Here is a 22,616-nt window from a genome sequence, read left to right as displayed (position 1 = left end):
GTGAAGTTGATGAACTGTTCAACCTCCTCGTGCGAGCACAAGATAGCGCCGATACAGTAACCAATGTAGTGGAGGAAAAGGTGGGGGATGATGCTGGTGTAACTACGGAAGAGGGACTGTTCCACGTACCCAACAAAGAGTCAGGCATAGCTGGGTCCCATGCGGGTGCCCATGGCTACCCTTTGATTTGGTCAAAGTGGGAGGATTGGAAGGAGAAGTTGTTAAGTGAGTGAGGACCAGTTCAGCCAGTCTGATGAGGGTGTCAGTGAAAGGGTACTGGTTGGGACAGTGTGAGGAGGAAGAAACGGAGGGCTTAGAGGCCTCCATTGTGGTGGATAAATGTGTACAGGGACAGGGTTTCCATGATGAAGATAAGGCACTGGGGGCCGGGGAAACAAAATTCTTAGCGGAGGTGAAGGGCATGGGTGGTGTCCCAAATGTAGGTGTGGAGTTCCTGGTCTAAGGGGGACAGAATGGTGTCAAGGTATGTAGACAGCAGTTCAGTGGGACAGGAACAGGCTGAGATAATGGGTTGATTGGGGAAATCAGGTTTGTAAATCTTTGGTATGAGGTAATATCAGGAGTGCGGGGTTTGCAGATGATGCAGTTGGAGGCTGTGGATGGGAGATCTCCAGAGATGAAGAAGCTATGGATGGTCTGGGAGATGATGATTTGGTGATGGTAGGTGAGGTCATGATTGAGGGGGCGGCAGGAGGAGGAGGAGATGTCTGCAAGTTGGCATCTGGCTTCAGCCGTGTAGAGGTCAGTGCCCCAAACTACCACAGCGTCCCCTTTGTCTGCTGGTTTGATGGTGATGTTGGGGTTGGAGTGGAAGGCTGCATATTGCGAGGGCGGGAAGTTGGAGTGGGTGAGGGGGGTGGACAGGTTGAGGTGGTCTATGTCACGGCGGCAGCTGGAAATGAACAGGCCAAGGGCGGGTAACAGGCCAGTAGGGGGTGTCCAGGTGGATGGGGTGTGTTGGAGGTGAGAGAAGAGGCCCTCGGTGGGTGGGTGGGTGGGAATGTTGATTGAAAAAATGGAGGTGACAGAAGAAATCACAACGCTTGGCGAACTCATTAATCCAGGAGCACAGACGATGAAGGTGAGACTTTTGCTGAGGACTGAACGTTCATCCTCAGTAAGGGGGAGGTCTGGGGGAATAGTAAAAACACGGCAGAGCTGGGAGCTAGGACTTGGGGTGGGGGCAGAGACTGCCACTGGAGTGGGCGTGATTATGGGGGTCGGGTGTGATATTATTCCCAATTCCTCTGCCTCTGCCGACCAACTCCAACATAGAAAATCCCAGATGGCCTCCTTCTTAAAAGACCACAATTTCCCCTCCCACATGGTCGACGATGCCCTCCAGCGCATCTCCTCCACTTCCTGCATATCTGCCCTTGAAACCCACTCCTCCCAATGCAACAAGGACAGAATACCCCTGGTCTTCAGCTTCCACCCACCAACCTCTGTATACAATGCATCATCCTCCATCACGTCCGCCACCTACAAACAGAACCACCACTAGGGATATGCATTTCGGAGAGACTATCTACCATGAGAAAGGTCTCCAAGCCCTCAGTTTCTTCCTCCTCACGCTGTCCCAACCAATATCCTTCCACTGACACCCTCATCTGCTTGGCTGAACTCCCTTGTCAGATCCACGGCCCCAACCAGCTCTCACCCCTTTCCTGGCATCTTCCCCTGCCACCGCAAGAAGTGCAAAATCTGCGCCCACACCTCTCCCTTCACCTCCGTCCAAGGCTCCAAAGGTTCCTCCACATCCAACTGAAATTCACAAACATCATCTACTGTATCCGTTGTACCCGATGTGGTCTCCTCTACATCAGGGAAACAGGACGCCAACTTGCAGATTGTTTCAGAGAACATCTCTGGGACAATTGCACCAACCAACCCCACTGCCCTGTGGCTGATCACTTCAACTCCCCCTCCCACTCCACCAAGGATATGCAGGACCCGGGCCTCCTCCATTGTCAAACCCTAACCACCAAACGCCTGGAGGAAGGATTCCTCATCTTCCGCTTTGGGACCCTGCCACCACACGTATTAATATGGATTTCACCAGTTTCCTCATTTCCATTTCCGTCACCTTATCCCAGTCCCAAGCCTCTAACTCAGCACCACCCTCTTGACCTGTCCATTGTCTTTCCATTTATCCGCTCCATCCTCCTCTCCGACCTGTCACTTTCTCCCCCACCTTCATCTACCTATTGCATTCTCAGCTACCTCCCCCACCCCAACCCCAACTCCTCCCATTTATGTCTCAGCCCCCTAGCCACAAGCCTCATTCCTGATGAAGGGATGAAGATAATGACAAAAAATTACCAGACACATAAATTACATTCTAAAGAGTAAGAATGGAAGGTCCAAGTTCATTTATTATTTAATGCAAATGCCAATCAGTTGTCAAAAAAGTTTGGGTGAATGTAAAACTGTTTTTAGTACTAGTTGAAAAGCAACAAGGGATATTCCTATTGTCCTAACCAACATGCCTCTCAGAATCAACCGTACTAAAAAGCATATTTTCTACTCATTTGTGACCTGTGGGATTTAAGTATGTGAAATATGACTACTGCATGTAGCTGCAGGATAACTGACTATACTCCATACAATTCATTCATTGTAATGTTCTTAAGAAAGTTCTGTGTATGTCATAAGGCACTGTATAAATGCAAATTCAGTTTTCCTGCTAACATATAAGACAAGAAATTTATGCTATTGTTTATAAACATCAAGTAATCTACTGTCATATCTAATTTGTTCAATTATATCTAACTATAAATCAGGAGTTCTAATGATGAGAAATTTCAGTTTGGAGGACAGATTGAAGAAATGGGTATGTTCTCCCAGGAGATAAGACATCTAAGAGGAGATCTGATAGAGGTTTTCAAAACTATAAAAGGACTGGAGAGAACAGATAAGGAGAAACTGCTCTCACTCATAAAAAAATCACGAACCAGGGGCACAGATTTAAAGTGATTTGCAGAACAAGCTGATATAAGTTGAGAAAAATACTTTCCAAACAGCGAGTAGTGAAATTAAGTGAAATGTAATAGCATCAACTAAAACACTAGTATTCTGCATGCCATAAAAATCTCTACAGGATTCTCTACTGGATTAATCTTGCAATGGAGGCAACTGAAATAGCATGTTGTGACACACCTCTGTTCCTACATCAAACTTAGTCATTCTAATCAATGAGCTACCATATCATAAAACACTCAATCATCACTGTTTTCCCATAAGTCCATTGCCCACTTTGTGGTGCCTATGTCTGGGAACTTGCAGGCTATTTGTGGTGATGTGCACACAGATATAATTCTCACCACTCACATCATGAAAATGGGCATAAGATACTTATTGGCCGCAAAACTTTAAATGAACTGAAGTTTAGAGAGCATTAAGGATAGCAGACTGGCCAGGAAAGCATTAGATAACTGAGCCTGGAAGTGTCATGGGTGACAAAGACAGTTGAGGTTCTTGGCATCAGATGTATTGAGATTGGGTAACACTGGTGATGTATGGAGACAGAATTAGGCCTGCTTTACAATATACAATGAAATTTTCAGGGTGGAATTAAACATTCTGGTTAAGCCTAAGACAATGGTCAGCAGTAATAACCTCTTCCACATAACCTCTTCCAGATCAAACATGTATCAGGTTTTATTTAGACTTCCATGACGTATAATAGTATCAGTCATAATTTACTTTGTAACCAAAGCTGGAAAAATCAAACAGGGAGAGGAAGAACAAGGAAGATGTGAGTTCAAGAATAGAGAATCAACAAATGATACTGCCAAAAAAGCTATAATAGCAATAACAGCAAAGTTATGTTAAATTTGCCTGAAAATCTCCTGTCTTTGCCTGTCTGATTCTGAAACTTGCAAATTTACGAATGTTGTAATGTCCATGATCTCCATTATAATCCCCTCCTGGTATCACAAAAATTTACAATGGCACAACTTGAGAGGTCTTGCTTGATTTTTCATTAACACAAATACATAATACATTTAAAGAATTCCAATCTTACTTGCTCAATAGTGGCTTCCTTCTCCTTCCTTTGTGATTTCAGGTTCTCACTCCAAATTGGCATTAACTTTTCAATTTGTTTTTCATATTCCATCTACGATACAAAAATAAAATAGACATTATTTAAACCTTTTCTTTTTCAACTTTCTTAAAGTTTTGCTTTAATAACATGTAATGCATGGTATGTGATTAATAGACAAAAATATAAATTGCTGGAAAAGCACCGCAGGTCTGGCAGCATCTGTGGAGAAAAATCATAGTTAAATGTTTTAAGTCGAGTGACCCTTCCTCAGAATTGATTCATATGCGATATGTGATTCATATATACTTTTATCACTCTCATTTCTGGTAGAGTTTGGATTTAGAATTAGTACATATAAGTTTTGATAAGTTAATTATTACTTCATATACACATATCAGTCTTTCTGGAGTCATGATTTTATTTCAACCAGTCTGAGAGAGGGGGAATTGCTGAGGTGACAATGGGAATTTGTTTGCACTGGGAGAATTTAACAAGTGAACACAATAAACATCAAAGAGTATTAGCTTGCTTGCTGTTTAGTAAGATAAAAATTAATTTTTCCTTAGAAGAAAACCACGTGGTTAGAAAGGTTTGGTTCATTAGTTTGCAGAATCCTGGTTGAAGTCAGATACACAAAACAGTTTATGAGAGAGAAAAGAGTTAGTCATAGAGTCTGACAGTACGGAGACAGCCCTTTGGCCCAAATTGATCCATGCACTTGCCCATATCCTTCTAAACCTTTCATTTCCACGTATAAAATGCCTTTTATATGTTGCTAATGTACCCACCTCAACCACTTCTGCTGGTAGCTTATTTCAAATGCATACCATCCAATGTGGGGGAAAAAAAGTTGCTTCTCAAGTTCCCACTTATTCTTTTCCCTCTAACCTTAAACTGATGCCCTCTACTGCTTGATTCCCCAACCCTGGGGAAAAGACTGAGTGCATTCACCCTATCCATGCTTCTCATGATCTTCTGCACTCGTTTAAAGATCCTCCTTCAGTCACCTATGCTCCAAAGAAAGAAGACCTCGCTTGTCCAACCTCTTGCTATAATTAAGACGATTGAGTCCTGGCAATCTTCTGAAATCTTTCCAGTTTAATAATATCCTTCCCATTAGGTGACGAAAACTGAACACAATACTCCAACAGTGGTCTCAACAATGTCCTGTATAACTGCAACAAAACTTCCCAACTTCTATATTCAATGCCCTGACTGATGAAGGCCAGTGTGCCTTCATCGTTCAATCAATCTTTGGATTCATTCATTCAGAAAAGTTCAGAAATAAGTTACCTCCAATGTAAGGATTTAAACTTAATACTTCAAAACTAGAAGTGTTTAACTAAAACCCAAAGGAGTTATTCGGAGTTGACAGTCTAAATCAAGGAAGTGGCTACCAAACTCTCAAGACCAGGGATTGAAGGAAACAATAAAAATAAACCTATAGATGTGATAGAGAGGTGAACTCTCTCTGATGGTTGAGTACTGTAATGTGATGGCATTAGGATGAGTGGATTAAAACCTTTCGAATTGCATTTTAAATAAAAAGAACTTGCTTTACTCTCATCTTTTTTTTTGGATAAGCAGCTTCTGGTTTAATGTTGAAACCAAGTTTGCAGCATTGCATGTGTTTCAGTGAAAGGCAAATTAATTTTCGTTAAATGAAATGAAACAAAATGTGACCTTAGCAAATCAGAATCTGACTGGCTAAGTATTAGAAAAAACAAAATTGCACATTTCAACTGTGACATCTGAAATCAGTTCAGTTGAACACCACAGCTCCGATCTAGGCAATGGAAATACATCAGATAGTCAGCATGTCCATGTGAAGCAGGAAATACCATGTCAATTGAATGATACACGTGGTGGAACAAGCTACAGGTTTTCTCAGAGCATGAAGTCTAACCCTTATAGCTTCTCCTGTAAACTCACATCTCTGGATGCATGCTTTGGTCATAAAGTATTGGTGCTGGGTGCTAAGTTTAACTACTGCTATCACATCAGTTTGGCCTCACTTTCTTTCCCCTCCTCTTTCTCCAAGAAGCAAAGATATATCCTAATGGGAAACCACTCTGAAGAGGAAGGTGAGAGATGAATAATTAAAATTCATAGACACTCATGAATGGCAACAATAAAACACAAAAACAATAATAATTTTAACAGCAACAGTAACTGAATAGGTATATCATTTTAAACTGCTTCCTCCATCTGCTAAATAAAATGTCTTCAAATTGGTCATCCATTTAAGTGGTATAGCTCTATCGTAATGAGAATCTATTCTCAAAACTTACCCATCTAATTATCTTGAAATCAGGCAGAACAGAGCAAAAAACCTATCTTAGTCTGTATTATTACTCTTGATTTTGGAATGGTAATGGACTGTAATAAATACTTTAAAACAATACTGAAGGTCTGTATGAAATAAATATGATGTAGGGGTGCTGGTGTTGGACTAGGGTGGACAAAGTCAAAAAGCAAGTGACACCGGGCTATAGTCCAACAGGTTTATTTGAAAAAGTAAGCTTGACATCTAAAACTCCTAATTTAATTCTATTACCATATAGAGTTAAATGGATATGTGAAGTTCAGCCCCACTGATAAATACATTTCAGAAAGGTTTCATTACCCACCTTTGAACTTGCCCTTCAACGTTTACTCCATTTATGTAGAAAACTGCACCTGTAAGATATGCAATCCCCATTTCTCTTGTAAGCTAATTTCCAAAGTAGATGCTAACTGGTCTCTACTCTTCCTAAAATAATCCTGACCAGTTTGCATTTAATATAAGCTTAGAAGGTGTATTACCAGTTTTGGTTGAAACTAGCTGCTTTAGAAATACTCAACCACTCTCGAACTGTTGGTCTGCTTCAGTTTAATAACTTGTTCCCTACAAACGTTTGGAGACTTATTTTGTTTAAAAAAAACTCCAGCTTCTATTTTCTCCATCCTACATTTCACTTTACGATATATGTCTATACTGAATACATAATGTACATTTTAAAGTACCTTTGGAAGCAACAATGAACATTTTCACTGTTTGAGGATTTAAAAAAGCAAGAAGTAGAACAACAGCAGAGACATAAAACATAAATTTGAGTATTTAAGTAGACAGGCAAAACATAAAGCAAAAGGAAAGACTTAATTATATCTTATAAAGCAACCACAATGGCAGGGGTTGACACAATGTTGCCATATATAAGAAAAGATCTAAATGCAAGGGATAGGGTTCAGACAAGCAAAATGATGATTCCAGATTTAGAACAATTTGTTCTCATAAAATAAATGGGAGTGATGAGATTCAAGTTCACTTTAAAGTCACAAAAATCATTTAAAAAATTATTTAAAAGCCTGACCAGCTCTTTGATTACATTTAAGGCTATGTCTCCTGGTACCTCCAAAAAGTTCACATTGGCATACGTCTTCAACATTGAGTGCAACAATTTAATAGGAAGATCACACTCCTCTGTGTCAGTCGTCACCTCTCCCCCTTCATAACACCCCAGGTTCTGCATTATAGGGGTTGTTTTCAACTATACACAATTCTCATTCGCACCCTACCTAACACTGTCTCAGCTGATCTCCATCTCAGCTTATGATTAACTATGTCATTGTTTGCCTATCTCATTCTGCTCATCGAGGAGCTTGATCATGTTATGAAATTGTTACACTCAATGTCGGCTTTAAGTTGCCTGGGTGGAAGATGAGCTGTTTGTCCAGCTTGCATTAAGCCTTGTAGGCCTTAAACAGAAATACTGACATGGGAACATGGTGGTGCATTAAAGTGGCAAGCAACTGGAAGCTCAGTGTCATTTTTGACAACTATTGGTGAAAAGCCAAACTATTGTGAACTATTATTTTGCTGCACACAGGCACCTCATTTAAATAGTAACAACTTTCCATCCATCTCTCCATAACCTTTTAATGATCGTCAAACATTATATGTTTTTAAATGAATTTATAGACGATGCTCCAACAATAGGCTGTAAAAGAGAATTCAAATTCTGAACATCCTCAGTTGAAGTGTGCCTGTTTTCTAACCTAGACAGCATACTCCACACTTATGTAAGAGATTGCCATCTAGTGCAGTAAACATGAAGCTAAATGAAGCATTGAAGAGGGAAGTAAATCAATTCATGATTTAGCAAAGCTTGCAATTATAAAAGGAGTTAGATGTAGGAAAATTCTGAAAGGAATAAACTCTGTCAGATGAATTGCCCTTTGGGGGTCCTATGCTGTTTTTTGGTGATCAGTTCATATACAAATCAGGAGGACAAAATAACTCTTTTAATTAAAAAAGTGGCATATGCCTAAATTTCTCCAGACATCCATAATGAGACATTACACATTTCAAAATCACATGATTGCATAATTTAATTAACAGTTAGTAATTACTAAGAAAACATTATGACCACTTGTTAAAAAAGTAATTTTTCCTCCCCAAATAAGTCTTGTTCCAACTTCAGCAGTGGGAGAAAAAATTAAATATTCAAAAAAAAAGAGCAAAGGAAATAGCAGAAAAGAATAAAAAGAAAAACAAAAGTAACAAAACAATGGAGTTGACGACAAAAGTGAAATGTTAAATAATCAATGACAAATAAAGTGGACTTTTCACTGCAAGTAGCACCAACAAGAAAAGCTTGCTGTATATAAATGATAAAAATGCATTAATTGAGAAAAGCGGATGAGTGGATCCAGGATGATATTCTATTCACCTTGGAATTCTGAAAATTGTGTCTTTATTTTCTGGAAAGTATTTAGGTGAAAGGCCAAAGTCCACAGTGGAAGACACAAAATGCGATGCAAAATTATGCAATTGGAATGCAGAAACTTCATACAGAAAGACATAGGTATCAGAAAAATGTTTTGGACTCAATAAGCAGCACTGGATAATTGAAAAGCAATTAACAGCTCATGAACACTGATTAGCATTTTTGCTTTTTCAGTCTTCACAGATCACACAGCAAGTCGAGCCTAATAATGTTATAGAAGTATCAGTGATTACAGAAATTTCAGTGTAATACACTGACCCCCGATATAGCATACAAGCATAATAATATTAAAAAAAAGACCTAGAATAGATAAATTTATTTCTCTACTACTTTCCACAACAGATTTCATAAGTACCACCAATAAAGTGGCAAATTAATTATTTCACACTTTACCCTGCAAAGGCATATGCACAGTTTTGGTGCTCTAAACTCCCCCTTCAAATTTTCCTTTTATGACTTATATTTATTTTTCTTCCCTCAAAACCTTTTCCTGGGATTAATCTCACAATGAATATGCATGGTACAGAATGCTAGCATAAGTCAAGTAAATGAGAAGAGTGTTGAGAAGATGTGTTCTCATCCAGATGGTTATAGGGTCTGGACTCATTACCTGAAAAAGGTGGTAGAGTCAAAAACGTTCAACCAGTTTTAAAAAATATTTGGACCTGGAGTGCTCAACCCGACAAGCTGACAAACCAAGTACTGGAAAGTGGGATTAGGCTGAATAGCCATTTTTGGGCAACATGGATACAATGTATTATAAATTATTATCATTCCATCAACAGGAATGCCATTCAGTCCATCGAGCTTATCCCTCTTCAGAAATCAATCAATACCAAAACTGACTTTTGCCTTCAGTACTCTTGTCCAGAGAAATCCAACTCAGGCTTGGTGTGAAGTACTGTTTTCTGAAATTAGGAATAAAATTGTTCTTTAAGGGTTTACATGTGATTATTAGAATCAATGATCCAAGCAATGTTTATTTCATTCTATGTGGGTAACTAATGTCTGCTAGACAGATCATCAACTTCTTCACTGATAAATATCAAAGTTGTACCAGGGGCATGGGAACTTCAATCGTAGTTGCAGTGTCCAGGAGGTTGAAAGGAGTGAAGTCAAAAATGATGTTTCAAGGTTGCAAGAGTTCACCGGCAAGCAGGAAGGTGGTTTGAAGTGTGTCTTCTCAACACCAGGAGCATCCGGAATAATTTGGGTGAACTTGCTGAATCAGTTTAAACCCTCCCGAAGAACATGAGCCCTAGTAAGTCATTCTCCCCAACAGTATCCAAACTGGTATACTTGTTATTGAGGGGAATGGCCACACGAGGTTCGCTCCATTGCCTGCCGGTTCCCTTTCTGTCCCCTGACTATAACCCATCTGCCTTCTTTTTGCATCCGAGGTGTGACTACCACCCTGCAACTCCTCTCAATAACTCCCTAGCCTCCCAAATGATCCGAAGTTCATCCAGCTCCAGTTCCCTAATGCGGTTTTCATGGTGCTGGAGTTGCACTTCCCACAGAGGAAGTAAACAGGGACACTAATGGTGACCGTTATCTCCCACATTCTGCAGGAGGAGCATTCAACTGCCCTAATCACCATTCCCACTATTCGAAATTCTCAAAGAGACTGTAGAAAAATAAAAGAATAAAAAAAAACTAGTTACCTTACCAATCCGGTGCACAGAATCTTTTTTTTTGTTTACAGGAGGATGCACGGGAGACACTACCCAAGTAGTGTTTCGGGTAACACAACCATCCAAATATAGAGAAACCTCGATTATTCAAATATCAATTACTCAAATTTTGGATAACCCAAATAAGGTCTCAAGGTCCTATAAAAACATTGCATCAAAGAGGTAAGTGGATTCGGATTACCTGTACTGAAGAACATGTGGAAACACTGGCAAAGAACTAAGAAACCCAAACACCTCAAGCAACAGCAATTCTGGATATTTTTAACGTAAGGGTTAGTTACACAGCTCTTTGTAAAAGTGAGTGCTTTATTCCCGTCACTTTACTGGGCCATTCATGGAAAAAATGGCAAAGAAAGTAAACACATGCGCGAGGCAGTGCTTCTGTCTTTCTATCGCGACATTGAGTTAATTGGAAACTGACAAACGCTCTTGTGATTGTAAAGCGGTCCGTGACCTTGTTTTAATGCTGGGATTTCATATATTTATGTGATGGTAAGGGTTTAGTCCTTCTCAGTTTAATCTGCAATTTGCAGGATGCAAAGATTAATTTGTTTAAATAGCAGAATCATCAAAATTATCAATTTAAACAAACTCGCCGGTAGAGCGCACAGTGTTAGATCAGTATGGCTTCCCTTGTTTAAGGTCAAATCGATTATCAAAATAATCAATTATTCAAACAAACTACTGCCGGCCTGACTCGTTCGGATAATCGAGGTTCCTCTGTATATTACTTCACTTTCTCAGCAGTCCCGTTTCTGCTCCTACTCAGCATGTGCTCCACTGCTTCACAAGGTAAGTTTTTAAATCAGTGACTCACCTTCCTGTCAGCCCCCTGGTCGATGCTCCCGCTCTTTCTGCTGCTGAAACGAAAATTCTGTACCATGCATATTCATTGTGAGACTAATCCCAGGAAAAGGTTTTGAAGGAACAAAAATAAACTACTGGGTTCAAGCAAGATTATTATCAGAACTGGTTCAGAACTATGCTGAAATACATAAACTCCTACATCAAAAATGAGTAGCCTTAGTTGTGGAACACTTCAAGGTTGAAATCAAAAAGGCAGCATTCCAACAGCTCAAGGTTGATGCCCAAATACAAATCTGGAAGATAAGGAACACGTGGTGGGAAGAGAAAATATGAAAGATGCAAAATTCTGCTGTTCAAAAAGGCCTACATGGCTTTAATGAAGCCACCATTTATAAACCAAGGTCAAGTGAACAAAATTTCTTTCACTCACATGACAATGTTTCTCATCTCAAAGATGACAATGCTGGGAAAAAAAAATTATAAAGAATGCTTTGTGAACTCTTTGTGGCAGCTGACATTTTTTAGGTTATGTTCTGTTATAGAATCCATGGCTGAACTATCATCTATGAGAGAGCTACAGAAGCTAAGGAAATCCACCCAGAGACACAATTTCGGTTCAGTCCTGTCAGAGGAGATTCAAACCTGGTCTTTGCTGCTGACAAATCCAAGAAAAGTACCAAAAACTCCAACAGGAACTCTTCACTGCATTTGTCTACCTAATCAAAGTCCAACTCGGTACATCACAAGGCTCTGGGAATTATGTTCCAAAAATTTCAATCTCCACGAAACTCCATCACTATCCTGCGACTGGATCATCATGAAACAACGGGCAATGTCTACAGAATGAAATCTTAAATAAATACTTTAAAATCTGGACAAACATCAAGCACCGGGTGACAACCTCCAAAAATAAGTTACAATCTACCTGACAGTGACTATCCACCTCAAAGATTATGGATTACAGCAGTTCACAAATTGTTAACTCACCATCTTCTCAACAGCAATTGGGATGAGCAAAAAATACTTGCCGAAGCAGTTATGTCCACATCCTATGAACTGAAGAATGAAAGGCTCACTTGACAGTTAATCAACTTGAAAGGTAATGAAACCAGTTTTGTGAATATTAAAATGTGGTATATTTCAGTAGCCAGTCTGAGTAGCACACCAGAGAGAAGGAGAAATTAATTTCTAACAAGAACATTCTATTCCAGTTTCTACATCAACAATTCCCTGTGAAAAAGCAAATTAGGGAAATAACCACCCAGCAAGAAGTTAAAGATGTTTTATAAACTTTGTCATTGTTAAGGACACCAATCAACTATGGTGTTACGTTTGATTAGATTACTTACAGTGCGGAAACAGGCCCTTCGCCCAACAAGTCCACACCGACCCTCCGAAGAGCAACCCACCCATACCCATTCCCCTACATTTACCCGTTCACCTATCACTACGGGCAATTTAGCATGGCTAATTCACCTAACCTGCACATTTTTGGACTGCGGGAGGAAACCAGAGCACCCGGAGGAAACCCACGCAGACACAGGGAGAATGTGCAAACTCCACAGAGTCAGTCGCCCGAGGCTGGAATCGAACCTGGATCCCTGGCACTGTGAGGCAGCAATGCTGACCACTGAGCCACCGTGCCGCCCGAAATTTTTTTACCCTCTTTATTAACAAATAAAATCTTTCCTTTCACTCAGAAAAACCTTGCAACGAGCTCCGGAATTTTGACCTTATAACATTTTAATTGAAATGTTTGCTAAAGGAAAATGAAAGGTTTGTTGTACCTGACCAAGAAGGGTTAAAAAGAGAGCCAAATCACCCTTTGTCATCTTGTCACAACAATGTTTACAAAGCAATCCTCAAATTAACCCATACTTCATCATTCAATATTCCACTCTTCGTATATGTTGAACGACAGACTCTGGAATACGTTGAGCAGTCTCCATGACGTTGAAGCTACTGTTGGTGAGAACATACAACACTGGATCAGCTCAGCATTCCGCAAACTATAGCAAGTGTTTTAACAAGACCTCCACATGTCAAGAAAAGTCTAACTGTATAGATCAGCTGTTGTCACCACACTCCTACATTGCAGTCAGGGCTGGACTGTGTCCCAGTGAAAAAAGAGTGAAGAGAAATTCCAGCAGCAATACACTGCCACATTCTCTGCATTCAATAGGAATGTTGTCAAACAAACACTCGTGTCCTTCTTAAAGCCAGCTCCACAAGCACTCAAGCAAAAATCTAGCCAAATCAACTTCAACAGACTGGTCTGTGTCTGGATGGCCAAAAATCACCTTCTGCTGCCAGGTCCTGTTTCCTCAACTCTCAAATAGCCAAACTTTCAAGGGAGAATAAAGAAATAAGGGCACTCTGAAACTCTCCTTGAAGCATGAAAACTTTGGCATGAATGACTGGAAGGAGCTTGCTATCCATCATTCAGACTGGCAACAGTATATCTAAATTACATCACACTTTGGAGTCGCAATGTCTTAATGATAATTGGCAGCGTAGAAGGAAAGAAAAGGAAGCAAATCCTGCACATTGGATCGCACTACCTCATGGAGGAGTGTTCTGTGCTGTTTGTCCAAAGATATGAAGTTCAAGGATTAGTCTGTTCAATCAGAACAGCCTACTGCAGAAATTGGCAACCTGGAGTGAACTTCATTCAGAAATCAAGGGTCAACTGATGACAACTTCCCCTTGTCCTAGTATGTTTGAAATCTAAAATGTTTGATATTTCCTATTTGACTTAATATCAAACATTCCTCTGAAGTAGCTGTTATTAATCTCCTTTTTAAACTGAAAAGTCCAAAATGTTAAAAAAAAACTTTTTCTCACATGTCTCAATGATGATGCAGCTACTCTGTATCAATTTTTTAGGTCTTGTACTAACTTACTTAAATTTGATTCCCTGCAATTCGGTCTTTTATCAATTTTATCTAGATCCTTCTATAACCCATTGTTACATCAATTGACTTGATACCACTTGAGTGGAAATGCCCTGCTCTTTTCCAGTTGCTAGTGAAAGCTCTAATGAAGGAAAATAGCTGCTGTGCTAGTTAGTTCTGCTTTACCAAAAACCCAAAGGCAGTACAGTGAAGCTCCTGAATTATTTATAATCATCAAAAAACACAACATCAGGAACAAAAGAGCATTCTGTCAGGGCTGTACATGTTGTGGTGCAATAAAGGTCTTGCCATCAATGCCAGACATGCAGTACAACTGAGGCATTTGCCCACCTCCTTGGGAACATCTAACTGAAATTCACTCTGGGCATTGGCAGTGCTGTTGAGGTATAGTTTAAAAAATGCAAAAAGCATACTCATGTTTAAAAATAATGCATATAAGTAACTAATCATCCAATTATATTAGTTATTTCAGCTGAGTGTCAAAAAGGGTGACACAATGAACAGCAATTTCATTATCAGTATAGTTGTCAACAGTGTAATTGGCCTCTTTTATGTAAACATCCAACAGCTGCTATAGAGATCCACTGCAAAGTAGAGACTTGCATAGGATTTAATTTCCACTCTCCCAAGACACAGCAGTTTTACATGAATCACACTTTGCAACGGCATATCGCTCATATCAATTTTTAGATATTCAAAAGAGATATAAATCAACCACTGAATACAAGAAATAAAACTATGTTTAAATACTTTCAGCATCACTATTGTGTCATTTTCAAGAATGATTTCCTAAAGTAAATGGACATTATAGAAGAACAATTCCAGTAGGTTTTCACTGTTATGATGCACACATTCAACCTGATATTCAATATGCAGTCAATAGAACTTCCTACGAACCACATTTTTATTATATTAAAAATCACACCATGCAAAAAATGACCACTTTTAGGCACCACATAAAATGGCAATACAGTCGGTTCTGCTGGAATGCGTGTTTTTTCAACATGAATTGGCCATAACGCCATTGAAGAAATTCGAACATTATTTGTAGAACGTAAACCTTCCTCACTTGTATTGGCTTTAACGCGATTCCACAATGGTTTAAATGGTGCTGTTATTATGCGATTTTCTTATAACGCAGGATTGCACAGGAACAGAATTATTATGTTATATCAGAACAGACTGTAACCACATTTAATGAAGAGGATGGGCCCATGGATAACTGACAACTTAAGGAATGTGGAGATAATGGGACATGACATCAGTTAATGTTAATCCCCCCTTAAGAATCAGTTAGAGATTAGTTTAAGGGAAGCATGATCAATCAGCAACAATCTTCACCAAGCAGAGGCCAATCAGGATGTCACCGATAATGCTGTCGAATGTAGCTTCAAAAGAGTGACCAGGGCATGCAAAAAAATTAAAATTATCCTGCTTCCAGCTCGAAGTGGAAGGGGCATTGGAAAGAGATCAAAAGATCAGGCGCCAACCTGCTTCCTAAGCTGAACCAGAAAGCAAAAGTCGTAATATGTCCATCGCTACCCTGCTTTAAGAAGTATTATCTGTAATATAAGTAAACTGTAATATAAGTAAGATACTGCACTACATTGTCTCCTGTTGCCTTATTGGCTAAAATCTCAAATGACCAATGTAATATTGGAATTTAAGCTTAATTTATACAATCCCGAAAGCTTGCATGGTCTCCCAAAATCTAAAACAAGATTAGCATGAATCATTTCATAACAAGGAAACAAGAGGTATATATAATGGGACACAAAAGGTCATCAGAAGTGTGTAGTCATCAGCCTCTGCCTACGATGAGAAAGCAATTGCTATTATCCTGCTATTCCACAGCAATATGGATGATTACTATTAAACCAGAAGTAAGAATGGTGCTCAATCAATGAGTGAAAAAGGGTAACGAAATTATCCCTGAATGTCAGTAAAAGAACTGATCATTGACTTCAGGAAGAAAGGAGGAGGACATGTCCCTATCTACAGAGGAACCTCAATTATCCCGATGATTTGCTCAACTATGTTATCCGGCATTTGATTATCTGGAATTCAATTATTTGAATGAAATACTCCCCACCCATGTCCTTTGGATAATCAAGGTTCCTCTGTACATCAATGAACTTAAGTGGAGAGGGTCAAGAGCATCAAGTTCCTAGAGTGACGATAACCAACAATCTGTCTTGATCATCTCATGTAGAGCTGAAAATGTGTTGCTGGAACAGCGCAGCAGGTCAGGCAGCATCTCGGGAACAAGAGAATCGACGTTTCGGGCATAAGCCCTATCTCCAGCATCTGCAGACCTCACTTTCTCCATCTCATGTAGATGCAACATCAAGAAGGCACAACAATGCCTCTTCTTCCTCAGGAAACTTGGGAAATTTGCGTGCATAATGACCCTCACCAATGTTTACAGATGCATCACAGAAAGCATTCCATTTAGGTATATAGTGGCTTGGTCTGGAAATTGCAATGCCTAGGACCAGAAGAAACCATGGAAAGTTGTGAACTAAGCCCAGATCATCACGAAGCCATCTATACCTTCATTGCCATGTAAAGCCAATCAACATCATTAAAGACCCCCCCACATCCCAATAATACTCTCTTCCAACCTCTTCCATGTAGCAGGAGATACAGAAGCTTAAACACATGTACCAAGTGGTTCAAGAACAGCTTCTTCCCTACTGCTGTTAGACTGCTGAATGGACCTCTCGAAGGTCAAATCTACAAGGTGATTGTGCATGTCCTTGTAGCCGTAGCCTTGTGTGCCCCACGCTCTCTAAACACCCTACAATCTGTATGTCCTTGTTTGTTATGATATGCCTGTACTACATGCAAAACAAAATGTTTCACTGTATTTAGCCACGTGACAACAATAAGTCAAATCAAAATATGAAAACAATACTTTATTAATATAAACCCATTCTGGAAATTGGGTTTCATAAAGCAAGAAAATTGTTGGAGTCAGGTTAAGCTTTGAGAGAACTGGTGAAAAATTTTGTTCTGCAGTTGAATTGTGCAATGAAAACATACAATTTCTGTTTGATATCCAAAATGTACAGATCATTAAAATTGGTCTTGTGAATATCAATATCATTTTCCACTGCTATAAGCCAACTGATTGGTAGTTAATACTAGACAAGTTATATAACAGAATGAAACGTGGATGTATTTTATTTTAAATTTAAAGTGGTGGTCAATCACTGAAAACAGACAGACAAGGTGGCAGATTTTCTTTAATAATAAAATACATTACACAATCCAAGCTAAATATAAAATGAAATTTTAAAGATCTTAAAACACACAGGTTAACAAATTCTCATTACCTAATTATCACTTCACAGTGATTCAAATTTAGAAAATTATCCTTCTACATTAAATCTTTATGTTCAACTTAACTGCTTCACCCCAGTTCTTTCCTTTATCCATGAAAGTGAAATCTTTGACTTTGTCAATAATCAATATTCTGAAGATTCTGATTGAAATGCTGCAGGTACGGAAGTTTCATAAGCTAAACTTATACATTAAGATAAATGGATTTTCCTTGCACTGTCCTATATGCTTTTCCAAAAAAAACCTATATTTATATATCATCCATTCAGATCGCCTCCAAAACTGCCCTAAAAGCTTTCCATCTCTGGCTATTAAACTAAATTGAAATCAATCCTGGATTATTCTAAACCAAAAGCAACTAAAGCTTTTCAATGGCTATTCCACCATAAATGCCACAGCATAAACAACCTTCCATAAACACTTTGGGTGTTTGCAATCACCTGCTCTCTGCAATAAGGTGTGGTTCTGATACAATTCTCTAACCTGTCTTTTTCACCCTTCCCAAAAAGGAACCAACAAGCATATGCGCTAGTTTGAAATACAAACTTGAAAAGTGATATGCAAACTACACCTTTCATCACACCATTAACCCTTTGACTAATTATCAAGCATTGTTGTCACACAGTTGATGAAACAGAGAGTAAATATTGTCACAATTACTGTTATGATTATATGCTTTTTAAATAGTTTCTTTTGTAAAATTATTACATTAATGTAATCCAGAAAATATCATTTTTGCTGTAAAACAGTCTCATAGCCATTCTTCTGTGTGATCCTTGACAATGAGTATTAGAAGGTCCTTAATCATGTGGTTGAAAAATGAAAACCTGTGTTTACATACGTGCACTTGCCAGTATGGGTCACTGAATAGTAATCAAGAGCAGGAGTTCTGGCAGTCATTTCCTACATCCTGACACATGAATTAAGAAGCTTTATAGTATTTTACAAACACTCCAGTAGAGGTCAACTATTACAGCGTCAACAAGGATGCAAACCTGAAACATTCTTGGTACAATTATCTCAGTTCCATCCTGCACAATGCCATTACCAAAATGAGTCATCTAGGGAAATATATGTGCTGAGTTACAAAGCTTTTGCAAATGAAGCTGAATTAGATGATGTAGATACCCAGCTAATAATATCTAACATACATTTTATTTGGGAAAAGATTCCTCATCTAGGGGAGTCCAAGTTGAGAAATAATACAAACTGAATCTCTTGTACACCAATTTTAAATCTAAATTTAAATCCGAGACTATCAACATGATGACTACTAATAATAAAATCATCAAAAAAACTTCCTGTCGATGAACAAACACAGAAAATTGAATGAGGTTCAATATGGAATAACACCATCTAAAACAAATTCAATTCCAAATGTGTGCTGAAAAAATGCAGTGTGAAAGAAAAAGGGTTTCAAGTCCATTTTTATACAACTGATAAATCTGCACGAAAACAAAACCTTCATAACTCATATCTAAATTAATTAATATACAGTAAATACTGAATAATTTCTTGGATATTCATCGCTGATAATCACAATTTAATTCTACATGTTTGAATTATATGAATATCTGGCAAAAACAAAATACATTACACTATAGACCGACCATGCAGGTAGGTCCATTGTGTAATGTATTAGGGTTTATGTTTCAAATATCGAATCGCCTGCTCCTCCGATGCTCCCTGACTTGCTGTGCTTTTCCAGCACCACCCTTTTTGATCCTAGATTAATGCTAGGAAGCAATTTTAAGGGTATGGCCTTCATGTGCAGATCATACAAAGATTACAAACTACTTTGCTGTTTTGTAACTTCCTCTGAAATCGGCAATGAGGATACTGTCGTGTAATCACTTTCAGACAACTACTTCATAATTTAAAACCTTTCAATTTAAATCTACTAAATATCAAATTGTTGGACTAGCAGATGACAATCCTCTACCTTCATTTGCTTCAGTGTGTCTGAACTTGATGTTAATGCTGCAACTTGGGCTTCAATGTTTTCAAAATCCTTGAGCAATTGACGATTTCGAAGCTGAGCTTTTCTCTCCCGTTCACACAATTCTCTCAAGTAACTTTTCAACCTGGCTCTTTTTAGCCTGGAATTAAGAAAAAGAAACAAGAGTTTTCTTTCATAATGTTGAAAAAGCATTTCACAGGAGCTCAGAAATAGGAAAAATTAGGCTTACTTAACATCTGAAGATGGCAAGTCAAATCAATACAATTTTAAAATAATAATTCAGGTCACAGCACAAGTGGAAAAAATGATATCAACATTAATGCAAGGAAGTATGTCAATAAACAATAATGGCACATTTTGATATAAGCCCACTTATGCATGGTTGGTCTGTGGTCAGCAATTCAAAATTTCACTGATCATTTCTTTTTCCCTGCCTTTCCTGAAGATGCTCATCTTTCAGAGATGCAGCTCCATATGCAATAGCCTGTGGCAATTCTTCATGTAAATTCCTCAGTAATAAAAGCTACAGACTTTGGTTCTGGTGTCAAATAGCAGGTTTCTAGAGCAACATTCATAAATTCCACAAAGCTTTTGCTGGACCAGACCATGATATCTTGAGAATTGCCTCATTTGACATCTGTGATAAGTTCCTAGCCTGAATTGGGCCAATCTTTGAAAACTCATATGGGATAATAACACACTAAATGTAACACAGGGCTGCAACTCTTATCTGAAGGGATGGATTAGCTGTTAAGAACGAATGAGACACATGCACAGGAGGAGTACATCAACTCAATTTTTAGAAACATATTTAGACGTCCTCTTTGAAGGAGGTTTCATTGCTTAACATTCCAGGGTTACTTCTCTAGAATCGTTGTATTAGATGGATTTAATTGAAAACTAAGTCTCGAAACATGAAGAACCTCTGGAAATCTGCTGTGGCCATGCCAACCAGTACTGCGGCAGATCAAGTAGATGGACACAAACTGTTTGCTCTCTTCTTGTTATGCTGTGACAGATGTTGCACTTTAATTCTTAGGAAACATGTATTTGGCAGATTAACTTCAGTATAGACAAATGTATCACATGAAGAGTCAAGAAACCACAGACTCTAAAGCAAAAGTTTAATTGGAATAAAGGAAAGATCTTGGCTCCTACTACATTTGCTAGAAGTAGCAAATTAGTTGAAGAATGCATAAAGGAGCAATTATGTTAAAGTTGTACAGAATATTGATTAGATTATACTTTGAGTTAGTACATAGTTCTGGTCTCTTTAATATGAAAGGGATATAGGGAAAACAATACTTACATCCACCGACTTGACTTCTTACATTTCAAAAGATTCTGTTCCAGCTCTAGTCTTTGTTGCTCACTAAAGAAAAAAATTTAAGAATGTTTTTGAAAGAATTCACAAACAACTTATGCGTTTTGCAGATGAGGAAACGGTCAATCATTGCTAATTGGTGCATTTTCCATGGCAAAAATCTTTATTCAAAGTCCATGTTGCAACCAATCTGCACTTTCCTCTCATAGTGTCATTTCTTTTTTCCCTTTACATTGGCATTCTTAAAATTATCCTGATGAGTGAAAGATGAAAATACTCACTTTCAAAATACATGCAAGGTTTACTATCAAGGAAAAAACTAATTTGATGTCAACCGAATGGTTTTAAAGTTGATCCAATCATTACAATCTCTGTAATTGTATATTTTTATTCATTCACAGTATGTGGGCATCATTGGCAAGGCCAGCATTGGCTACCCATTTCTAATTGCCTTTGAGATGGTAGCAGTGAACCGCCAAGTATTGTGCAATTACACATTTCATGAAATAAATTAATATACAAAACAAATTAAATTTTAGTTTTACACTTTTGATGTTATTACAGATGGAATCAACTACTTATAAACATGTGAATGCCAAGGTATTGAAGAAAAATCAAGAACAGCACATAGTATGAAAGAATAGCTACATTTTTACAATACCGTAGCTTACTATGTAAAATCATGCACACTGAAACATGTCAATAAAGTTCCAGGGCACAGGATCTATTCCAGCCTTGGGTACCTGTTGTGGAGTTTGTATGTTCTCCCCATTTCTGTGTGGACTTCTGCCCGGTGCTCCGGTTTCCTCCCACTGTCCAAAGATGTGCAGTTTATGTCAATCAGCCGTGATACATGTCGGGTTATGGGGATAGTTTCAGGTTTTTAAAAGCTTATGTTACACAGTGAAACCATACTACACAATTCTTGGAGGATTGTGCTATTTCTTTTCTGAGTTCACAACCTACAATCACAACTTCATCACCTGCTACAATCCAATGGGACAACCGCATACATTAGTTCACTCAAAACACGTATACCAAACTTACTTTTGTCCTGTGTTTCATGCATGCTACCACCAAATCAATACCAGACAAAACTTCAGCAGCATTAGACATTATCTGCTTTAATGAGAATTTGATCGAAGAACAAAGATGAATGAACATTTAAATCTGAAAGTGAGACTATTTTCAAAAATTTAAATCCTAAATAGCTTTTATTATTATAAAACTGGTTTATTTCCAACAGTATTGTTCACAATACATTAGAGGGAATAGAATTGTAGAAATAGCATTATATCATGTAAATTACTATTCTGTGGCAGCTGTGTGTAATGTGTGTCTCTTTTATGTTACAAAGTTAAATTGCTGTGCATTCTTATACGCTAAAATTATTGGTAACATTTCCCACCTGAGTCAGAAATTCAGAAAGTTCAAATCCCACATCAATTCCTGAGCATGTTATTTAGGTTGACATTTCAGAGCAAATTGCATTATATTAACCTAAATTTTACTGTAAACAAGAGAATATCTTTCATCATTCACCTTGCTTACAGTTGTCCACAAATTTTGTGCTGTTAGCAATGGAGATTTATACTCATTCACCACCAATTTGTGCCCATTGCAGTAGACTAAAGTGTGTGAGAACAAGAAAAATATCAGCAGGCCCTTCAACCAAACTGAATGATCTTAACAAATACAGACTGTTGAGCCAAAAATACAACTTGCATTTAAAT

At 38.4% G+C, this 22,616-nt stretch overlaps 1 protein-coding gene across 5 annotated transcripts in view; it reads right to left on the bottom strand.

The window, feature by feature from the left end:
* Positions 1–22,616, bottom strand: part of kiz (kizuna centrosomal protein) — a 188,737-nt gene that overhangs the window by 154,615 nt on the left and 11,506 nt on the right. For 4 of the 5 annotated variants that reach the window (XM_087991617.1, XM_087991614.1, XM_043696535.2 and 1 more), the window contains exons 2-4: positions 20,869–20,931; positions 19,542–19,698; positions 4,049–4,141 (exon numbers count right to left, since the gene is read on the bottom strand). In XM_087991617.1, coding sequence (XP_087847743.1) covers positions 4,049–4,141; positions 19,542–19,698; positions 20,869–20,931 — 313 coding nt within the window. The remainder of the gene's footprint in view (positions 1–4,048; positions 4,142–19,541; positions 19,699–20,868; positions 20,932–22,616) is intronic. The other variant, XM_087991615.1, reaches the window with a different exon arrangement.

Source organism: Chiloscyllium plagiosum, unplaced genomic scaffold (assembly GCF_037043375.1).
Source record: "Chiloscyllium plagiosum isolate Xiang-an unplaced genomic scaffold, Cpla_swu_hap1 HiC_scaffold_10, whole genome shotgun sequence".
In the NCBI taxonomy this organism is placed as follows: domain Eukaryota; kingdom Metazoa; phylum Chordata; class Chondrichthyes; order Orectolobiformes; family Hemiscylliidae; genus Chiloscyllium; species Chiloscyllium plagiosum.
This window is presented reverse-complemented; position numbering and strand designations above follow the sequence as displayed.